This window comes from Paralichthys olivaceus, chromosome 8, assembly GCF_024713975.1.
Source record: "Paralichthys olivaceus isolate ysfri-2021 chromosome 8, ASM2471397v2, whole genome shotgun sequence".
NCBI classification, from domain to species: Eukaryota; Metazoa; Chordata; class Actinopteri; order Pleuronectiformes; family Paralichthyidae; genus Paralichthys; species Paralichthys olivaceus.
The window spans coordinates 7,010,102-7,030,657 of NC_091100.1; the positions used below are offsets into that span (position 1 = coordinate 7,010,102).

The 20,556-nt window shown below is 40.2% G+C and overlaps 1 protein-coding gene across 6 annotated transcripts in view; it reads left to right on the plus strand.

Annotated features, from left to right (window-relative positions):
* lrba (LPS-responsive vesicle trafficking, beach and anchor containing) overlaps positions 1 to 20,556 on the plus strand; it is a 173,105-nt gene that overhangs the window by 79,352 nt on the left and 73,197 nt on the right. For all 6 annotated transcript variants that reach the window (XM_069529934.1, XM_069529936.1, XM_020101206.2 and 3 more), the window contains exons 36-37: positions 1,797 to 1,963; positions 18,060 to 18,184. In XM_069529934.1, the coding sequence (XP_069386035.1) occupies positions 1,797 to 1,963; positions 18,060 to 18,184 (292 nt within the window). The remainder of the gene's footprint in view (positions 1 to 1,796; positions 1,964 to 18,059; positions 18,185 to 20,556) is intronic.

Below are 20,556 nucleotides of genomic sequence, written 5' to 3' on the forward strand. Positions count from 1 at the left end.
GGTGTTTGGGCAGTCTCAGCACACAGGTGATGAAGTGTTTGTTTATGGTTATGAGTGTGAACCCAGCACTGTTGATTAGTCCCACAGACTGTACATGTCTCAGACAGGGGCAGATGGAAATGGAATCTATAGAAGCCTGCAACTTCTATCTGTTTTCAGGAGGGAAGTCCACACAAGCATTTATTTTAAGATTAAATTCTAGTATTAATGTATAAAAATAGTTTTCCTGGTGTCCCAGACCCTAATGACAAAGAAATGTAAGGCTTGATATTTTAGAATGTGAATATAACCTTATTATAAATAGCTATCAATAAAAAGAAAACACAAATACAATCACATATATAGAACTTGAATTAAGAAAGAAACATATTTCTTTTTACAAATAATGCTAACTCACATCTGTTCTGCATATTTATTATGGAAAATAAAAATGTTTTTGGCAAAGATAAACTCATAAAATCTATTGGCAAATGTTTTCAACTAATCGATAGACTGCTTTAATTTTGAGCAAAATTTGTACTTTAGGTGTTGTATGTTAGATGTTGTGCTCTGAGTCACTTCCTGTGGTCCGGCTTTCCTCTACGTCCCATTCCTGCTTCCCTTTACCTTCTCTGATCAAGATTAATGGGCATGCAACTCACACACACACACACACACACACACACACACTTGCACACACACATGCACACAGCAAAGCAAAGGCTTCTTGTGTTTAAAAGCTGAAACATTTACCCAGCAATCCCTCTTCCCATACTCTCTTTACTTTGCCGTTTTCCCAGGTCATCGTGATGGAAGGTCAAGGCCCAATTTAATACCACACAAAGAGACACAGATTGATAATTAAGGCCCAGCAGCCTGCAGAGAAGCCCCTCTAATGTGATTTATACCTATTGATTTTCTGTCAGATATGAAATGTTGCTGTTCAAATTGAAGAGGAGGACCCATTATAAAGCGCTTTACTGGTAACTTTGGGAAAACAGGTTGCATTTGTTCCACCATGCATCTGGGTTAATGCTTAATGTACGACTGTTGTAGCGATCGGTTGGTCTGAAGTTAATTTAAACAGTAATATACAACCAGTGCAGTGTTAATAATTGAATGTGTTTTCATCTTATAAAAACAAAGCCATTTGCTTTAGCAACAAGCAGGAGAAAATATATATGCAACGCTGCTACCTCATGATCTGAATGTCACAGCCCATGTATTTTTCATTCTTTGTCCCATTCCTTCGGTTCACTTTCAATAAGTAGATCACTTTGAAACAGTTCCATGACCGCTGCGTGAGTTTGGAGCTAAAATTGCTTCTGAAATCAAGTTTGGAAATCAAAACACTGTTTCAAATTATAGCCCTTATTTTCAGGAGGTGTTTTACTTTCCCCATCGTCGCAGAGTTCAAAGGCCCGTTCTGATAACAAATTCCGACAGAGAAAAATGTCCTCCCTGTGCATTGTGGGTATCGTGTTATTTGGTGTGCTGGAGGGCATTAGTAAATACGTGTCCACTGTTATTAATCAACATGACAAGAGGACAGAAATTACCCTATGCTTTTCATTTGGTTCTACTCAGAGTAGAGTTTCTTTAGGTGAAAACAATGTGTGCTAGTGTCTGTATTGTTTCTTCTTATAGAATATTTTCAGATTTTTATATATATATATATATTACTTGCAATATACTTCAAAATCTATACATTGCATATTTCAGTTTCTTGACACGTATCGTATTTTGTATTTGCAAACTACTCGTCTGTGATACCTTCACTTGCAGGACATGTAATGTGTCTTTTCTCTTCCCCACAGTCCAACTGTGCTCAGTACGCAGCTGAGAAGCGAGATGAGGAGAAAATGTGTGACCACCTAATCCGGGCAGCCAAGTACCGCGACCATGTGACAGCCACACAGCTCATCCAGAAGATAGTCAACATCCTGACGGACAAACACGGAGCCTGGGGAAACTCTTCCATCAGGTAAAACAAAAGCTGTGTCTGAAAACGACCTGGTAGAATATTTTTAGAATAATGAGGAATATTCATTAGATTCAATATTTAATTTCTGACCTGACAGGATATTTTAAGAAGCAATAAGTGGCCGTGTTACTTAAATGAAGCAGCAGCCTTTAACCAGGAGGATGCACCTGTTTTGTTTCTGTTTTTTCTTCATCCTGTTTATTGTTTGTAATTTTCTCGGCCTTGAGAATCATTCAAACAAGTGTAATGGTTTTAATCTCATCATAATCTCTCTCATCCCCCAATACTCATGACTTTGATTAAATTAGATTTTCAAAGGTGAAAATGTCAGCTGTGGGCTGCTGGATGATGCATTGACTTGGGAGGGAGATGAAAGCCATTTAAACAGCTCTGCTCCCATTAAGATCAGAGGGAACCTTATCCTCTGTGTTTGTTTCGCCAAATAGGCTGCACAATCCAGCCCAGCTATTCCCTAATGATGGCTGTTTGTGCAGGTAGTGTGTAATAGTGAGCCGGAGAGACGGCCGCTGGCTCACGCTTGTTAGACTGCACCAACTCTCCTGAGACTCGTCTGGCGAGGGTTAGTTTTCTATTGGATCAGGAGTCTATCTTTGGCTGCCTTTGTTTTCCTTCTCTTTTCAGGACGCGGTGCATTATTTGTCATATTTTTCTTTTCCTTGATCCCATCTCTCCCTCTCCTCCCTCCATCTCTTTCTTTCTGTTAGTCTCCATGTGTACTCACACAAGGCTATTCTATTTACTATGGAGATTGTGTTCTACGAGCTCTTGCCAGAAAAAGTCCCCCATTACCGTTCCTCTATGCTGTTGTGCTATTGATGGTTTTCCTAATGGCTGCCGATGGGCTCAGGGAGCCATTGGCACTGGGCCTTGGAGTGCAGCGCTCTTTTAATAAATCACAATCAGTCCTGTGCCATTACATCAATATTTTTGGTCAATTACTGTGAAGGTCAGGTGGTGCAGCTTCGCACCAGAGCCCGTGGTATGTGGGCATAGGAGAAACATCTGGTGCTGCAAACCCCAGAAAAAGGGAAAAGACGAACACAGAAAAAAAAGCATACCTGCAGGCGTCCTGGTACAAGAGCTGATCTTTTCCTAATTCCACTCAGACACACAAAGCGTGTGGTGCAGCAACACCCATGTCAGTAAATAAGAACAGCTCGGGAAAGAAATGGACACACGATGAAACCCACAACCTTTTCCCAGCTGTGAAAATGAAATCCAGGAGCACAAAGACAAGACACGGCTACGATTACGACCTTTTGTTGCTTGGGTGTAAAATTCTCAAGCCCGCCTGCTCACGTGCCATAAAAACGTATTCCCCAAAGTTTCCATTCAATAAAGAGTCTGAAAATGAAAATATTATTTTCTCGCAAGCTGATGGGAATTGTTGTTTCCTCACGGCAGGCATCTAATATCTTCTGACACAGTGTGACCTGCCTGAATGCAATTTGTGTCTTAATATCCAGCTTACAGCGGCCCTGGCCTCCGGAGAAAAGAGGTGTTTGGTGATTTTCCCTTTTCCATTCCCTGGCTTTGTCTTATTTTAGTCTGCTCTCCTTCTCTTTTCCTTTGTCTTCATCAATACACACAATTTCTTTTTTCTTTTCCCCCTCACTCCTTGCCCTTTCTCCGCTCTTTTTTTCACTACTTCAGTTGTAACACTGAAGGTCCAGGGAGGATTCTCTCCACCAGACAAAGGCAGTATCAATCTGTCATCTAGTGTCGAGGCACAGACGGATCCACAGCCAGATAGATGGGGTGACTACCTGTCCGTCCATACTTTCCTGTCCCGGTGCCTCGAGACTCAGGTGTACAACATGCCAGCCTGCTGTCTTCTTAAGTGGGAGGGGAAAAAAGTACATGAACAGATAGCAAGGTGGCCACAAATGAAACAACTGGCAGATGTCATTTTTCTTCCTCTCTCCACATCTTTCCAGTTTTTCTCCCCCCCCCCTTCCCTTTGAGCTCGGGTCCACCGAGCATCCAGACTGCTGCGGTGTTTATTTGGGTCAGGAATCATCTTTCATGTATATGACACCTATAGACAAAGTCGACGGACAGAGAGAGGAGATGAGGGCAGATGATGGAGAACACCAGCTCTCGGTCTCTGGGGACAAGCACTACTCTGCTCCCCCCCCCTCTCTCTCTCTCTCATACCTTCTCTTTATTGCATTCTAATAGGCTGACTAATGTACCATGGAAATTCACTCTGGATGCAGGAAGCAGGGAAAGTAGAAGGAAGGGGACTGCAGCTGGAAAAGGCTGGAGTGTGATGTAGAGGCAGCGTGCAGAGCTGTTGTTGATGATCTTCTGATGCAGCCGGTCTGTTGCAGGCAAATGGAAGCATTATTCAAGACGCTTTTCTTCTTTTCCTTTAAGGCGGCATCAGCATCCTTTTTTTTTTTATTCCTGGTTTGCTGGAACAATCCTCACCTACAGCTAGTCCCCCCCCAAAACATACACACCCCGAGCAGCGAGTCCTCTCCCTCTGCTCCTCCTCTCTCATATAAGCAACTCATTTTCTGCAGCACCACTGCTCTAATGGACGCCCTTAGGCTAGAGGCTTCCCAGCCAAGGGACATCCATCTTTTGGCACGTCAAACTCCCGCCCGGCAAAAGATCTTTGTGATGTGCACTCCAATTTTTCTTCAGTAAATCAAATCTTCCTTCCTTCAGAAAGACAAATGCTTTAGGGTTGGAGTGTTATAGAGAAAATCAATGCCGGCAAAATTGAAACAGTATGCCCCTGTATTGATCGGCCTTGTGAGATCGAAAAGGAACAGCTTTGTAACTGTTCCTCTGGACAGTTAGCTGACCTGTAATGGACAAACTATTGATATTAGCATTACTATTTTATCTTGTGCTATGTCATTTCACCGGTGCACTATTGAGGGAAGGAAGCCAGGGCAGAACGTTCACAGTTACTCCCAGAAAAGGATTTTTCTCTCTCGTCCACTAACGATACAACAGAAGACATTTTAACAGTGTCTCTACAAAATACTGAGAATGAACCATTCCTCCTAAGATAATATGGAAAAATAAAGTATATGATAATATTAATTATGTCTAAAATTTCTATTAGATATGTAGCGTAAGTACTGTAGTATGAATTGTCCTGAGCCTTTTCTCTTTGTCTTACACTACAGACGATCTCAGCCGTTCTTTAGTGTTACAACTATTATTACTGTTGTTTTCATTATCACTCGATCTTTTAAATATTTTATGATTTGGTTTATCCTTTATGCTTAAAAATGATCCATATGATACACAAATTTGTGTTTTATCTTTACAATGATACAAAAAAATACAGTGAAAAGAAGCAAATCCTAACATTTAAAATCTTTGAAATAGTGGATGTTTGTATACAAAGTATATATTTTCAGAATTGTTTATAGCTTTATTTGATTCATTAATTCATTAAGTGATTGTTTAATCGTACTGCATTCCCATCTGAGGCATAAATTAACAAAGCATAGCATCGTATTACCTGCTCTCCTTCGAATATCACTGATAATGTGTGTAATTATTTTCAAGAACATGTAAGGGAAATTAAATTACCTAAATCATGATAATTATTCAGCTCATCATTTCATCTTCGTGGCAAAATATCCATCAATAATTTGCCACAGCCCTGCAGCCTAGTTTTGCTAGCACATGTACCAATAGTACAGTGTCCAAAGATATTTAATTTATGGAGAAACGAAAAACAGCAGAAAATCCTCACATTTAAAAATGAGCAAATTATTTATAGATTTTCCAAAGTGGTTTCAAATGTAAAGTTTTTCTAAATAAAAATGAATTTTTAGCTAAAGTGAAATTATAATTAAACTCGGATTAAAAACATCTTTATTTCAGATATTGTTCATGCAGAACTCAAACCTCAAAATGTCGGTTTAATCAGGACGATGTGGGCGTGGTGTCATCCAATATTATTGACAGTGGCATTTCCTTGGCAACATAAACAAGCAACTCCACCACTGTCATCACAAATACCGCTTAATCCTAAATGGTCAACCAGAAATATGTGACATCAACTTTTTCCATCTTTGCCGCACCTACATCAAACAACTGAGGGCGACCAGAGACAAAAATACAAGTATACGACTGTCAGTTAAAATAATAAAAACAGATTTAATAATTTTCCATTAATAATCTTCTGTTTTGTCCTTAAGTCCTGACGGGCCTTGTAAGTTCTCTCCCTCACATTGAGCCTCCTCTTCTGGATAACAACTGTATCGCTTCCAAGTTATCAATTAATAATGCTGTGAACCTTCCTTACTCACTACAGTGAGGACATTTATGTTCACATAGTATTTTCCTTAAATAAATGATAGCATGAGAAGCCGCGGCGGCGCTGAATTATCTCTCCTTGTGTTCTTCCATTCCAGACTTAAATCACAATTATGATACATAATACTGAATGTAATGCATGTGTTAAAGCACAGGTCTGCACAGTGTCCAGGCTGCCTCGCGTGTGTGCTTTATGGACATGCTGTATATTATGGCCGCGTCGGTCCTGTGCAGGCAGAGCTGAAAAAGGAAATGGGACTCCGGCATGTCAGGGGAGATTATAACCATAGGAAACAAGAACGTAACTGTTTAGAGTACACTGGCTCTCGGAAATGCACGACACGAGAGCGGCAGGAAGACAGACGAAAAGAAGAGTGCGATGTATGGAATGGAGACTAGAAAGAGGGAGAGAGATTTTTTACTAAAGCATCAAAAGTTGAGATGGAGACAAAGACAAGACAGGGACATTTTTCCTCCCCACATCCTCTTCTCTCGCTGCAGTATTCTGTATACTGAGCAGTACTCATGAGTGATTATGGAAGTCAGCATGTAAAAAGTTGAGTGTGTCTTGTTTGCTGGATGGAAAACTCTGCAGCTGCGGACTTATCTGACCATCAGATTGGCTTTATTGTGTTTGGAGATATAATAAACACTGCAGAGCCACAGTCTCCTGATTCTGATTCAGTTCATTTCACATTTTTACAAAGCAACTGAACATTCATCTTTAAGGATTCATTCTTTTGTTTGAGGACCACGTTTTAGTAAAATGTTACATTTCAAATTAAAGACGGTTAAAATGCATCTTGCAAATTAGCGCCTCTTTACATTGAGCATCATTTCTGTGCACAAACTTAACTGGTAATGGATTTAGTTTGCTTATAAATACTCGCAGTCTAAACACAAACATGACCTGATGTACTGAGCAGTGGCAGCTGTAGCCGTCCGCTGCTCCCGTCTCATCTGGGGCAGAGACAGTTGTTTCCTTTAGGTTCATGTTCTGACTACTTAAAAACCAATTAGCTGGGACCCGACTTGTCGTCATCCATCTGCCTTGATACTGTCATAAACATAAAGCATAAACACGCCGTGCGAAGAAATCCGAGCCTGCCTTCGGTTTTACTCATCTTTTGTAAACGAGACTCTCAGTATCGAGCGGAGATCTGCTGCACCAAAGCCCTTTAACGGGTTTAACGTGAAACCCTCCACCTCATTAATCAGACGCAGTGACATGTGTCTGGGACAGAAAAGTTGTGACGGGGACAAAAAGGATGTTCCTGAAATCTCTGGGGAGACTGTTCGAGGTTGACAGACGTGCGTTCCATCAGTTCCATAAAACATTGTGCAGCGAAGGCCCTACCGTGCAGTCTCGCTCATGGATATGAATAAGAATATAGCCCTAATGAAAACATTTACCTCCACTGTATATACAGTACAGTGGCTGGGGCTGTAACGAATAGTAACAAAGTGTCATGGTGAAACATATTAACAGCTGATGATGTCCATATGTTAGCATGGTTAAGTGTTGCAGTGCAGACCGAGACTATGCTGCAAAATTACACTGAGTGAATCCGTCATGATGAGAAAGTGTTAAAGTGAAAACTACTCTGAACTAATTATTTTCTGAAGCACGCAGTGTTCACCAACCCTGTGAGATGAGCTCAAGTACCCTGTTACTGATACCACCTGTCACGTTCCAAATATATAAATTTACATTATTTTATTACCCCAAATTATTATTTCTTGAAAGGCAAGGATTGGTCTTGGAATTGTTTATTGTTATGCATGGTTTTCAGACCTTACTTTAAATATACCAGTTGCAGATGGTGATATCTCAACCAAACTTTTACCTATTTCTTTGTGTCCTATGCAGTCAGCCTGTAGTATCACTTACAGGCTAATATCCATAAGTGTGACATTAAATATACTAAAGAACAGACTCACACCTCTTGTAATCCTATTTGTATTTATTTTCATTCTAAACTCAAAATATGTGGTTTCCTTTTTTAACCAAATAATAATTAAGATATGTTTTCAGATAAGCCAAGTTTAGGGCTGGGCAATAAAACTATATTAATAATTATCTTAATCAATTATAATTATTTTAATCAATAGTAATATAGCAAAAGTCCTATATATATATATATCAATAAATAACGCTTTTGCATTGTGCAAGCATAGTAACGACTTAAGATTTGTTAAATGTTGTGTCGATTATCTGGCCCCAAAAAATGTTTTATTAAAACCACAAACCTTCACTCAGGAGCAAAATGATGATAATGTGACATTTATCATGATAATTATCAACATCGATTAATAAATGTCTCTCTTAATATGATGTCTGATCATTTCTTCAGCCCTAGCCGAGCTGTTTTGCAAATTCTCCTCCTTGGCAACTTCTGAAATCCCCTTGAAGTACGAGAACCTCCACTTAGGCATCACTGAGTTTAAGTAGTAGTTTAGATTCAAATGTACAATTGTTGCTGTAGTGTATCACCTGAACTGGAGATAAGAAAAGACCAGAGATTTTCTGTAACCCATCTCTACCTTTTGGATCCCCTTCCTCTCTGTTACCCCACCACTATTGTCCGTCCTCTTCCCAGCAGCTCAGAAATGTAATGGAATCCTTGTTATGAAGTATGAATGAAGGCCGCCATCCCAGAAAGACCAATTACACCATCCTGCCTCACTGCCTTGCTGCACACAGCTCAGTGTGACTCCGTAGCAACTCTCAGATTTATGAGTTTCATATACCCTTAAGAAAGTATACGGCCTTGGTGGAGCAAGGTCATGATAAAAGGGGGCTGATCAATATCTGAATGAAAAGCCATTTGGGAAGTTTTTAGGGCTTTTTTTTCTCTCTCCTGCTTTCACCCTGGATGCAATATCTGCAGAGTATCGATTGTCCGAGGCCAGTAGTTAGTCAAAGGCTATCTCCTTTGACTAACCCCTTTGCAGCGTGTCAGCCACCCCCCCACCCCCCCCATCCTTGTGATAGATTGGTTTGCTTCCAGCCACTGTAATTACACCCTGGGACCAGCAGGCCATTTATTTTGCTACTTTCACCATTTGCCAAAAAATCGCCTTTATCTTACGAATCCAGCGCTTTCTTGTGCAACCAAAGCAGGAAAAGGGACACACATAAAACACTGAGGTTCCCCCAGCACACAGAGCAGAAGACTGAGGATCATCCTTTACTCGTAGATCTTCAGCTTTTATTCTTGCTGTAGATTTTCTTCACACCCCCGTTCCTGTGTGTGAGTTCCAGTTCAGCATCAGGGGAGTTTGACGAAGAGGGACTTTCTTTAACAGCAGTTGAGACTCGGTTAGTTTGAGATAAGCACAGCTGTTCGAGGAAACATGTTGAATAATAGAAGATAGAAATAAAGAGAACAAAAATATCCCTTATCCCTGAAGTACACTCAGTAGCCACTATTAGGTACACTTGTGCGATATCATGAAAACTAAACCAACAGCTCTACAATAAATTCTATTTTTTATAATATCTACAGTCTTTGTTGACAATGTCAGAAATGTCAGAGAGGTGCTTCTAATTTTCTGTCTCATGCAAGAGGGAGGCAGATTATTAGAAACCGCACATGATATAATATATGGCGATCCAGCACAGTAACACTACTATGATGTTAAAACTTCATTAAAAACACTCACAATTGCACTCAGTAGAGCACATTCCTCCACCAAGGCCCAACAGCTCTGTGAAATTAAGATAAGCCTCATAGCACATGTTTCTCAGCCACACATCAGTGGTGGTAACAGGTTTGTAGCCCTGTTTGTTACCGTACCTTTAAATCCACTAGGTCCAGATTTTTATTTGGATTAAGTTAAACAAAGTGGGAGAAATACAAAAACACCCTGTGATCTGGATCTGCAACAAAATGTAATGGGTTCTTCCCTGACACATACCGCATCATCCCTCTGAGTTTCATGGTCATCCATCCAGTATTTTTTTGTATATTCCTGCAAACTAGCAAACAGAGACGAAAACATAACCTCTTTGGCGCAGGTAATAAATATATTTAAGAAAATTATAGGCATCAAAAATGACTTTCTGGTATATATTTGTATTGGATTGTATTCAATTATACATGTGTACCTAATAAAGTGCCCACTGAGTCGTTAGGGGTCTAATTATATAAGTATCATAAAACAAGATAAACATGTGACTCTGCAGCGTAATATCAAATGTTCTGAATCTGTACAAACAACCAATATCAACTACCTGAAACATTTTGTTAAATATTTAAAATGTAGGACGGAGGCCATTATGTGGGAGGACGTGACTGTTTCTGTTGTCATGGTTTTATTGTTTTCGGTTTATACTCTCAAATGAAGTGATAACTATGCAGCCATTATAGTTAGTCAGACCTGTGTTTATATGATCGTCTCAATCACCTTGCAGTGGAATTGCTGCTATTGACACAGACACACGTGCACCGTGCTGTAAGTGCTGTATAATGGGCACAGCGGTGTGATGGAGAGAGGGGAGGAGGTGCTCATGAATAGCAGACAGCCTCGCTGGATGAAATTGGGGAGCAGGACGTACTTATGTATACAGACATAACTGATTTGTTTAATCGTAGTAATACACAAGAGCTAACAAGCAAGATAACGAGTAAGATTACGTTCTTTTTTAATATTCAGTGTAAAAGTTTAACTGATATTTATAACAGGATATGTTTTTAGATGGTGGATTTGTTGCAAGGTTAAACATGGTCCCATTTTTTTTGTATTTAGATGTGGACTGAAAAAAACACGGGCCTGACCTTGAGCTCGTCCACTGTATTTTTCTTTTGGTCTGTGTTGGAAATGTGAGTTCAGATTTGTCATCCCATTCAAGATCAGCTCTGAAAGCTAGAGGTCAGAAGATTATTACAATGGACCAGTAATGGCAGAATTATGCAACCCCGGTCCAGTGGATGCCCTCATTACCTCGCAGCGGTGGTGATAAATGGCCTTAAATGCACGTTGTCAAAATCACAGGAAAAATGTGACTCTTCATCAAAAATACAGATGGTACCAATTCAGTGCTGCTGCAGTGGAAGTCTGTGTATACTATTTATTATGTCTCTGATGCTTGGATAGTATTCATGAGCCAAACACCGGAGCTGTTTTAACATTAAAGAATAAAACGATTTTTTTTCCCCTGCTGGTTTGGGAATAGCTTTGTTATTTACAACCTCACTAAACACAACACTTTTACCTCCCATGAAATCTGATATAATCACTATGTAATTGTCAGACTTTCTGTTGGTGAATTTACACTGAGTGTAATTGCTGCTAATTGGAATCCGCACACTAAGCTGCTGGTAATTAGGGCCCGATTTGCATTATTTCATTTGGCTGCACTGCATTATGGGGAGTCTGAAGGCTTTTGCCCCCCACCCATGGGAGCACTTTGATCCCCTCAAGCTGCTGATGTTACAGAGACACAGTATCACACGCTCTTGTTTTCAGATCGCTTTTTGAAAGCTCTTGGATAAATTGGAGTTAATTGGGAGGAGTGGTAGGTGCTCATATTGTCTTTGTAATGAGACTCTGTGCACTTGGGTGCGTCGGCAGGAAATTCAGGAAGAAGGGAAGATGATAAAACCCATAGACGTATTTGTACATGGACTGTGTTTCAGTGTTGTGAATTTCATAAAGGGCTGGGTGATAAAACAGTGACAATGATTTTTGAATATAATTTTCAAAGGCAACAAAACAAAAGTTCAATATATATCAAATGTATTTCTTATGCATTGGAATATAAATACAAAATCATTTTAATGTTTTACTTTAAATTTGTGTTTGTTTGCTGTTTAGTTCTCCGCTCACAAAGAAAAGTTTAAAACCACAACTGCTGGAGCAAAAATCAGGCTTTAAACTAAAAAATAATACAAAATTGTAGATTTATCCTGATAATTATGGTCAGTGATTATTACGGAAATGTTTACCCTGATACATTTCTGGTCATAGCCCCTTGCTACCTAAAACATTACAGATCTTATCACTCATCGCACCATATTTAAATTAATCTCAAATCTGGACAAATGAAATGACTGGCTCCTGTGATGAATAATAAGGATGGAGTGAGGATTACATGTGGACTCAATGTCATTTCAGAGGATGAAAACGTTGCCGAGTCTGTGACCCCAACATTACCTCTGGTAAATCTTGCAAACAACATTGGCAGAGGTGAATTAACATGCACACATGTAGATGGTCTCCTGTGCACCTCATCGGAGAGCGGTGGATAAGCATTAATGCATATATAGGAAAGTCATTTCGGCAAGACTTAATCATGCCAAACAATTTCAGTGGGAAGGTGTTTGGTCCTGTTTCATTTTAATTTGAGTCTGGAGATACCACGGAAGCGATCGCTGCCACCGTTTGACAAAGAGCCGGTGCTCCAGCAACCAGTCCTCAACATGACAAATCCTCAATCTATTCACGCTCTCCCGTTTCTTCTAAACACATGGTTTATGCAAATCAAAGCAAAATGATCTTGGGGATAGCAGCAATGTTTGAGCAATTTGAGGACTGCCAATAGGAACTGGCATTAATATAAAATCAGCAAGGGGAGAAATCTATTCTGCATATGCAGGTCTCATTGGCTGTACCCACATTAATTTAGCAGAAAGGTTATGAATGACTGTTTGTGCCAAAGTGCAGTCGCTTGTAGTGATATATGAAAGCATATTCACTCTGCGTGTCCTGCTCGCTATGATAAAGGTCATGTTATCATTTACATAATATCAAATGCTTTGGAGATAAACCCATGTAAACCTTTTACCTCTCCTTATTCACCAAAGGCTTAGGAAAGGTTTTGGTAAATATTTGAGCTTTCCCAAAAAGCCTTATTCAAATGAAATAATAATAAACTACAATAGCAATATCCTCACAAGGCTGCACAGTTTGTCTCGCTCTCATAATAGAAAATAGAGGGAAAAGAAGTCGGCGGATATTCTGCACCAAACTGTACAAACTCCTCCATCCATAGAACACTACAAACATTTTTTTACATCAAGATACGTTATTTCCATAGAAATAGATGAAAATGTCTAAATGCCACTTGCAATGTTCTCTCGTATTTACGTAATGATGAATACATTTCCTAAGCTCATCAGGTCGAGTGTGCGCTCCGTGCACAGAGGCTTGAGTCCTTTGCCTACGACCCAGCTGACAATCGTTCTCTCTCTTTTCCCTCTTTCACTCTTAAACTCATATAAATCTAAACATCTAAAAATATCAAAAATGTTATGGCTTCTTTCCTGGCCCCATCTTTTGGTGCAAATCAGTCCAGTGATTCTCGAGTAATCCTGATAACTAACAAACCAAAAATCCAATGGCAGTTTAAAAACAAACAAAATGCATTTAAAGACTGACACTGTGATGCGTCTGTCTCTGGACAGCCCTGCCTGACTGGTTGGTGATGGATGACAATCATTTGTCCTTGTCAGCAAATGAACAGTGGCTATCAAACTTTCAGGACCTGCAGAGATGATCTATTAACATGTTTAAACCGGCCGCTTGAGAGTGATAAGCAGTAATTCTGGCCATCATACACAACAAGACCCACAAGTCTTAGTATTATGTGATGATTAATAGAGGTTAGTTGGATTGTTTATTTCAGGATATCTTAATGCTAGATTAGTGGTATATTTAGTATATGATTAAACCTTAATACCCCTCTGGGGAAATAGGCCTGGTTCTGCTAGAAATTGTAATAATCGGCAACAAAGGAAAGAAAATATCATTAAGAATCTGTTTATAAAATATAAATTCATGGATAAAAAGAAAGTAAAGGTTTTGAAATTCAATCAAATTAAAAGATAGTAACACTGACCATATATATTGATATTGATAGAACTTTAACAACATGAGTTTTAGTCAAATAAGCTGCTTTCAGACATGCACTCGGTTGCTTGGGACATTTTCTGGAGCTTTTCCTGCCGGTCTCCCACAAAAATGTTTGGACAATGCTCATGTGAGAACAGCAGGAGAATGTCCAGGAAATTCACAGCAAGCGAGTGGACATGTTGGTGACATTTCTAACACCCGACAGACGCAAAAGTGTAAGAAACTAAAATAATACAAAAACCTCAGGATGAAAAACAAAAGACATCGGGATTCTAGACCTTTTGGCGATGAGGGCAGATGTCGGACCAAAAAAGGGAAAATATGCGAAAATGTTCCTAAGTTCATGTCTGAACAAGTATGATGTGATTTCAGTCACTGGAGCGATGTGCTTCAGCTTGTTATTAGAGAAAACTGCACCAATGCTTTTATTAATGTAGTGGACATAGTTAATGTCGCTCACTTGGCCTTCCACTTTTCTAAATGCTGTTCTTTCCAAATAAGCATCCCATTAATCCTGCACCAGCTCTCATACTGAACGCTCCAATCAAACCATTTGTTTTGTTTCGGAGCAGCGACACATATACTTGGACACCGGCTCTGCTTTGATGTAAACGGACAATTTAAAAGACCAGTAAAATATCTCTTCGCAGCTTGTTGATGGTTTGTGTTGAGTTTTTTTAAGTTGAACGTACAACTATTTTGTTAAGTGATTAGAGAGCGGGAGCATCAGGGCCGCATAAAAGGAGAAACCTGAGCTTATTAGTCCTCTCTGTTGGTAAACCTCCTGAAATTTACAGCTGCAGAGTCTTGAAGAGCATCCAAAAGATGTTTAAAGAAAAGACAGAAGAGAAAAAAAAAGGTAATTACTCTTTACTACCTCACATAAAACTCTTCCGGACCCTGTTTCATCAGAAGCCAATGTGGTTCACATTACGCAGGCTGGGTATTTTTCAGGCACACAAAGTCAGAGCCTCTTGTAAAGCTCGCAAACAGTGATGTGTAATCAAGTATTGCTTATGATTTTCACACACACACACACACACACACACACACACACACACACACACACACACACACACACACACACACACACACACACACACCCTCTGTCAGTTTGTTTGTGTGTACCTCACTTTCATCATCAGGCAACACACACTTCAGACTTAACGAGCGGGCCCTTCCAGACACCTTTTATGACCGGACTAATTACTAATTACACAAGTGGTTGGCGTGAGCCACAGCACAACGCCAGCCCTTTGTTATTTTAATTGTTGTTATTTTGAAGAATGGCGCTTCAGTAAATTGTGCCACGGATGCCCGGGGAGGATGGATGGCCTCTGAATAATTTATCATCTTTGTGGAAACACACTCAATGTACGGTGATGGTGGTGGGGAAGGGGGTGGGGGGGGTCGCATAGCGCTGTACATCTCCATTCTTGTTACGGCGGCGCTCTCATCAGGGATTGATGACGAGGTATCTTTCATCGTGCGTCCACCTCTTCCAGCAAGCCGTCATTAGAACCTTCATTGTCGCCTGTTCATGGTGCAGTGGGTGAGGATGACTGGCAGAGGTGCCCCCCCCCCCACATGCTGTGACTAATTACTCCACCCAATGGCTCCCCCTCCTGATGGATTAATGTGCATTGTGTGAATGTAACCGACCCCCCTCCACCTCCTCCTCCTCTTTCATGAGATGAGAGACGAGTGCGTCCTGATTCAGAGTCGTGCACAACCTTGATAATTATTTTCATAGATGAATACCATTGCAGGCGGGATGATGAAGTGGCCATTTGCATCGGGAGACTATCACATGCAAACACGGAGCGGGGTCTTTGTCAGTGGTGTGAAATCTGGTCCTGCACAGACCTGCGTCCCCTCTGCCTTTCCAACTCGCATTCTGCAAACACAAGAAAATACTCTCTTGAATTATTGCACCAAAATATTCCATGCAAAATGTTTTTTTTTCCACTATCTAAGTTTTATATTGTGAATTTAATAGTATATTGTATTCTGTGGATGATATATGCACCAAATTAAATGCACTCACCAGACTGCTTGACATCCAGACGTGAGATATGAGCAGCAGACTGATTAGTATTACCTCTGCCATGGAGGTTACAATTTCATCCCGCTCCATTTGTTTGTTTGTTGGTTTGTTAGTTAGCAGGGTTGTGCAAAACTATTGGGTGGATTATCACAAACCTGGAAGGATGTGGTATGGGTTAGGGAAAACCCTGATTTCCCATGCAGGGATAATAATTCATGGATTTTGTTAAAAATAATTCAACCACGTATAGAGGACTGATTATTCCCGACTATTGGGCCTTGGTGGAGGCACGCCCTCTATTTTGTGCCATTCTAGTGAATTTACTTTATCAGTGGTTTTTCATTAGCAGTGTCATGCAAGGTTCTAAAGGACCTGCATGAAAATAGTATTTTGTTTGCTGGCGTAAAGCTCCTTTCCCTTGCTGAGGCCCCCGTGTGATCATTGGTGTTGAGCTGAAGATTTGTGAGGAGCCCCCCAAGCCAGAGCAGCGTTTAAGAGTAGAGCACAAAGTATGCTGGGATTCTCCCACAGAAGCTTGTGCCACTGAAACCATAAACTGTGTCTTCCCACACCTTGGAAAGGATAAACTGCCTGCGCTTGCATGAGCCTGGTCGTGATTTTAAAATTTAGCTTTAGATATCTTTAAAACTTCAATTTATTTTTTCACGTTAGGGTTTTGTTTGCTTTCAAGATTTAGTACAAACTTTCGGAGAGTGGACGTTTTTAGGTTTTATCGATCAAAATGTATTTATATAATAAAGACATGTAACCTACTTTTCATTTTTCCCACAGCGCAGTGAAATTAAAGACATTTACAGTATTTTACCAAGCCCTGTAAATTGTAGATGTTGTCATGAGTTTAAAGAACAAACCCAGAACAAGCGTAGACTATGATTGTCTTGTTCCCTCAGTGTTTTGTTCCTCATGAGAATATACAGTCGACGTTAACAGAACTTTTTGACTTGAGTCTAACTGTCATGACTTTGTCTCACTGAGGATCCAAGTGCATGTTGTTTCTCCCTCCCCACCTGAGCTCTTAATCACTAACATATGGTCTGATTTTATATTCTGATGAAGTAGCAGGCTCGTGGTCCTGTAGAACATACATTTAAAAAAAAGAAATTCAATTAGAGAAGAAGAAAATAAGTTATTTTCTTTTTGCGCCTCTGATTCAGGAGTAATGCATATTTTAGATTATATTTTATTTAAATCACTTCCAATGTGATTTTTCATCACAGACAGGTCCACAGTACACAGGCACAATGCTCACAACTCTACGTAGCAGTGACTCATTAAAAGTTAACACTTTCTTTTCAGTTGGAGCAGATTGATTTACGGAGCTGGCTTGGTAAAATGAGCTGTAAATTGGTAAGAAAAATGGAGCCTATAGACATTGATTAATATTGGTAATGCTATCCACCCCCTCCTCCGTGTTTGTAATGGCCTTCTGCTTATCCCGAGAGCCACGGGTCCTGACAAGAGGTATCCTGCTGGGCCTGAAATGAGCCCAGAATGGAAGCACGTGCCACAAAAGTGTGAGGAAAATGACCACGCTGTCATTCGCTCAACCTCCTGTGATGGTAGCGATCAGTTCACCTTCTCAAAGAGAGAGGCTGGGAAAAAGAAGGCAAATAGAGGGAACACCTTATAGCACCAGAGAGGGAGATACTGTCCGTGTCAGAGACGAGGACACAATGATCTGGGGTCCAAACTTGTGTATAAGTGATTTTTTTTTTAAGGAGTGAATCTGAGGGGTTAAAAAAAACACCAAACACAAAGCTGGCTTTATGTTTGCTTGCTCGGACCGAGTGCTAATGCTGGGCTGGTATACCATGCTGGCTGGTAATTGCTAACACATGTGCTACTTCTGTCTCGTTGCAGCCGGCCGAGGGAGTTCTGGCGCCTGGACTACTGGGAGGACGATTTAAGGCGGCGACGTCGCTTCATCAGGAACCCCTTTGGATCCAATCACTCTGAGGCAGCGCTCAAAGCCGCCACCGATCACGGTCAGTACCGTCCGCCGCGTCCCCTCCTGTTGTTTGCACTCCTCGTCTCACACGCTTGGTGGTAGCACCAGGTACAAGGCAATAAAAATTAGTCCTCCCGTTGCAATAAAAGATTTATTGTGCCACAAGACACAGTAAAATAACGCCCTCATTTGAATTTCACACAGTAATTTTATACCCTGCCTGCCATTATGCAAAACTGGAGTGATAACGAGAGTGTTAGCATGCTTTAATAAGAAATTCAGTTTGGAACGGAAAGACTGTGAATAACATGAAATGTGAAAACGTATCATTCTTTCCTCCTCAATGCATCACAGTGGCTGATATCAATGGTAAGTAACACCCCCCCTCTCCTGCTTGTCCTTGTTGAGAGTTTTATGTGTCACTGTAGCGTCAGTTGGTTTTTCTTGCCTTTGATTTATTCCTATGAAGCATAATTAGCTTTATCAGGAGTAAACATAATAAAATACATACCCCTTGTATTCAAAAAGAAATGTAATTTGAGCTGCATATTTAAAGTTAATTTCTTGATTTATTGTCATTAAATATTTATTTAACGTATTGTTAATAATATGCTGCACTAGTCCTTCAAATTAAATATATAGTAGTGAAATGCAAATTGAAACATGTTTGTAAAGAAAGAGCTAATTTTCTCCTCTCACTCTTAAAGATGAGGGGAAAATTGTATGATTTGGAAAAGCTCCCCATTCAAAAGTCTTTATTTTCATTAAAAGTAATGACATTCATTATTGTTTCCTTTTGAAGTAGGAGTTTCTCCATTATTTCTGTGAACTTGTCCATAAAGACAGGTGCAGACTTTCATTAAATCTCATCTGAGAACACCTTGAAATTCCCTGCAGTCGCTTAAAACCCCAATATCTAAATGACACATGTTCCTGCAACACTGGGAGTCGCATTTCTCTCCTAGAGGGCAGGCAATCCCCCATTTCTACAAATTATCCAGAGCACACACACACAAGGGTTTGCAATCATCATCATCATCACACTGGGCCTACACTTATAGTTCAATCAATTACTCTCCAAGTAAATCGCCTTTTCTGGAGCACAAATGTCCTCAATGTGTCACCTGCAAAAGTCCCCCTTAAACGTGACATCATTCCTAGAGACAAATGGCAGGTGTGACAGGAGTCAATAAGAATGTGATCTAAAAGCAATAAGTGTTGAGGATCTCAGGTTCCTGAGAGACTTCAGGTTTGCAGTAATGGCTGCAGCGTGCAGGCAGCTGCAGACCGAGGGCCGCAGTCCGTCTGCTCGCTCTTCTTCTGCAGCACGTCTCTGAATTTCACTTAGTTTCTATCTTTATTCCTCCTTGTTTTACCTTCAGCTAGATCATGACAGAGAACAGACCAATCACATATTCCCCTGTCACGAATGCTTTTAGAAAATGTGTTGAAGGCGATCTGTGAGTTGACTACTCAGGTATTTGATCTGTTATTCAATTTTATTCCAAACTATTTCAGCTCATGTGCTGCATGTATTCATCATTGGGGAGGGAAAAAAAAGACAAATTCCTGAAAACAACATTTGGTTTCAAAGTCAGTCTGTGTAAAAATAGCCAACAGCCAGTTGTGGCCAGGGTATGCTACCTCCAGAGAGACTGCCTGGCTGAAATATGGGAATATATCATTAAAATAACTCTTTGACATTGAAGCCTGACGGCATCCATTTTCTGATGTAACCTTTAGTCTTGTTTTAGTCGACCCGACATTTGTTACGGAAGTGCAGCTCAAGATGAGAATGCAGGGCTGAGTTTTCAAACAGAGCACAAAGGTCATATCTGGCTGTAATTATATTCATCAGATGCAGAGGGGAAAATGCAGTCTCACTCCCTAAGAAAATATTTAGTATGAGATCAAGTCTGAATTTAGTCTAATTTTCTTGCTACTTGTGGCAGCACTTTTCCAATCTCACGCATCATCAAGAAATAAGAAGCAATAGAAAATATTTTTGCATTTTTGTGCTTGGTGGGAGAAAATTATTTTGCTTTTTTTTAAAAAAAAAAAAAAAGAAAAAAGGAAGTGTTCGTCTTTTTTTCCTTAATGCGTAGAGAAAAATGTGCATTTCCGTATTCAGGATATGGACAACTGTTATCATTCATACTGTGCCAAGCTGATTTCCACGGGAGTGCGGTGCTGCCAGTAGGCTTGAGTAGCCCGTTATGTATTTATGGCTGGAAAGAACCATCTTTTCTGGGGATTGATTCTGTCTGGTCCGGGGCGCGTGTACCAGAGGTGGCAGAGTAAATACCTGAAGACTAATGTCTCTGTTCTGGTAATCAATACTCGCCTCATGACCGCACTCCTGGCTACGCTCCCGTTAAAAACAAATTTGTTAATTTTGACAATTTAATT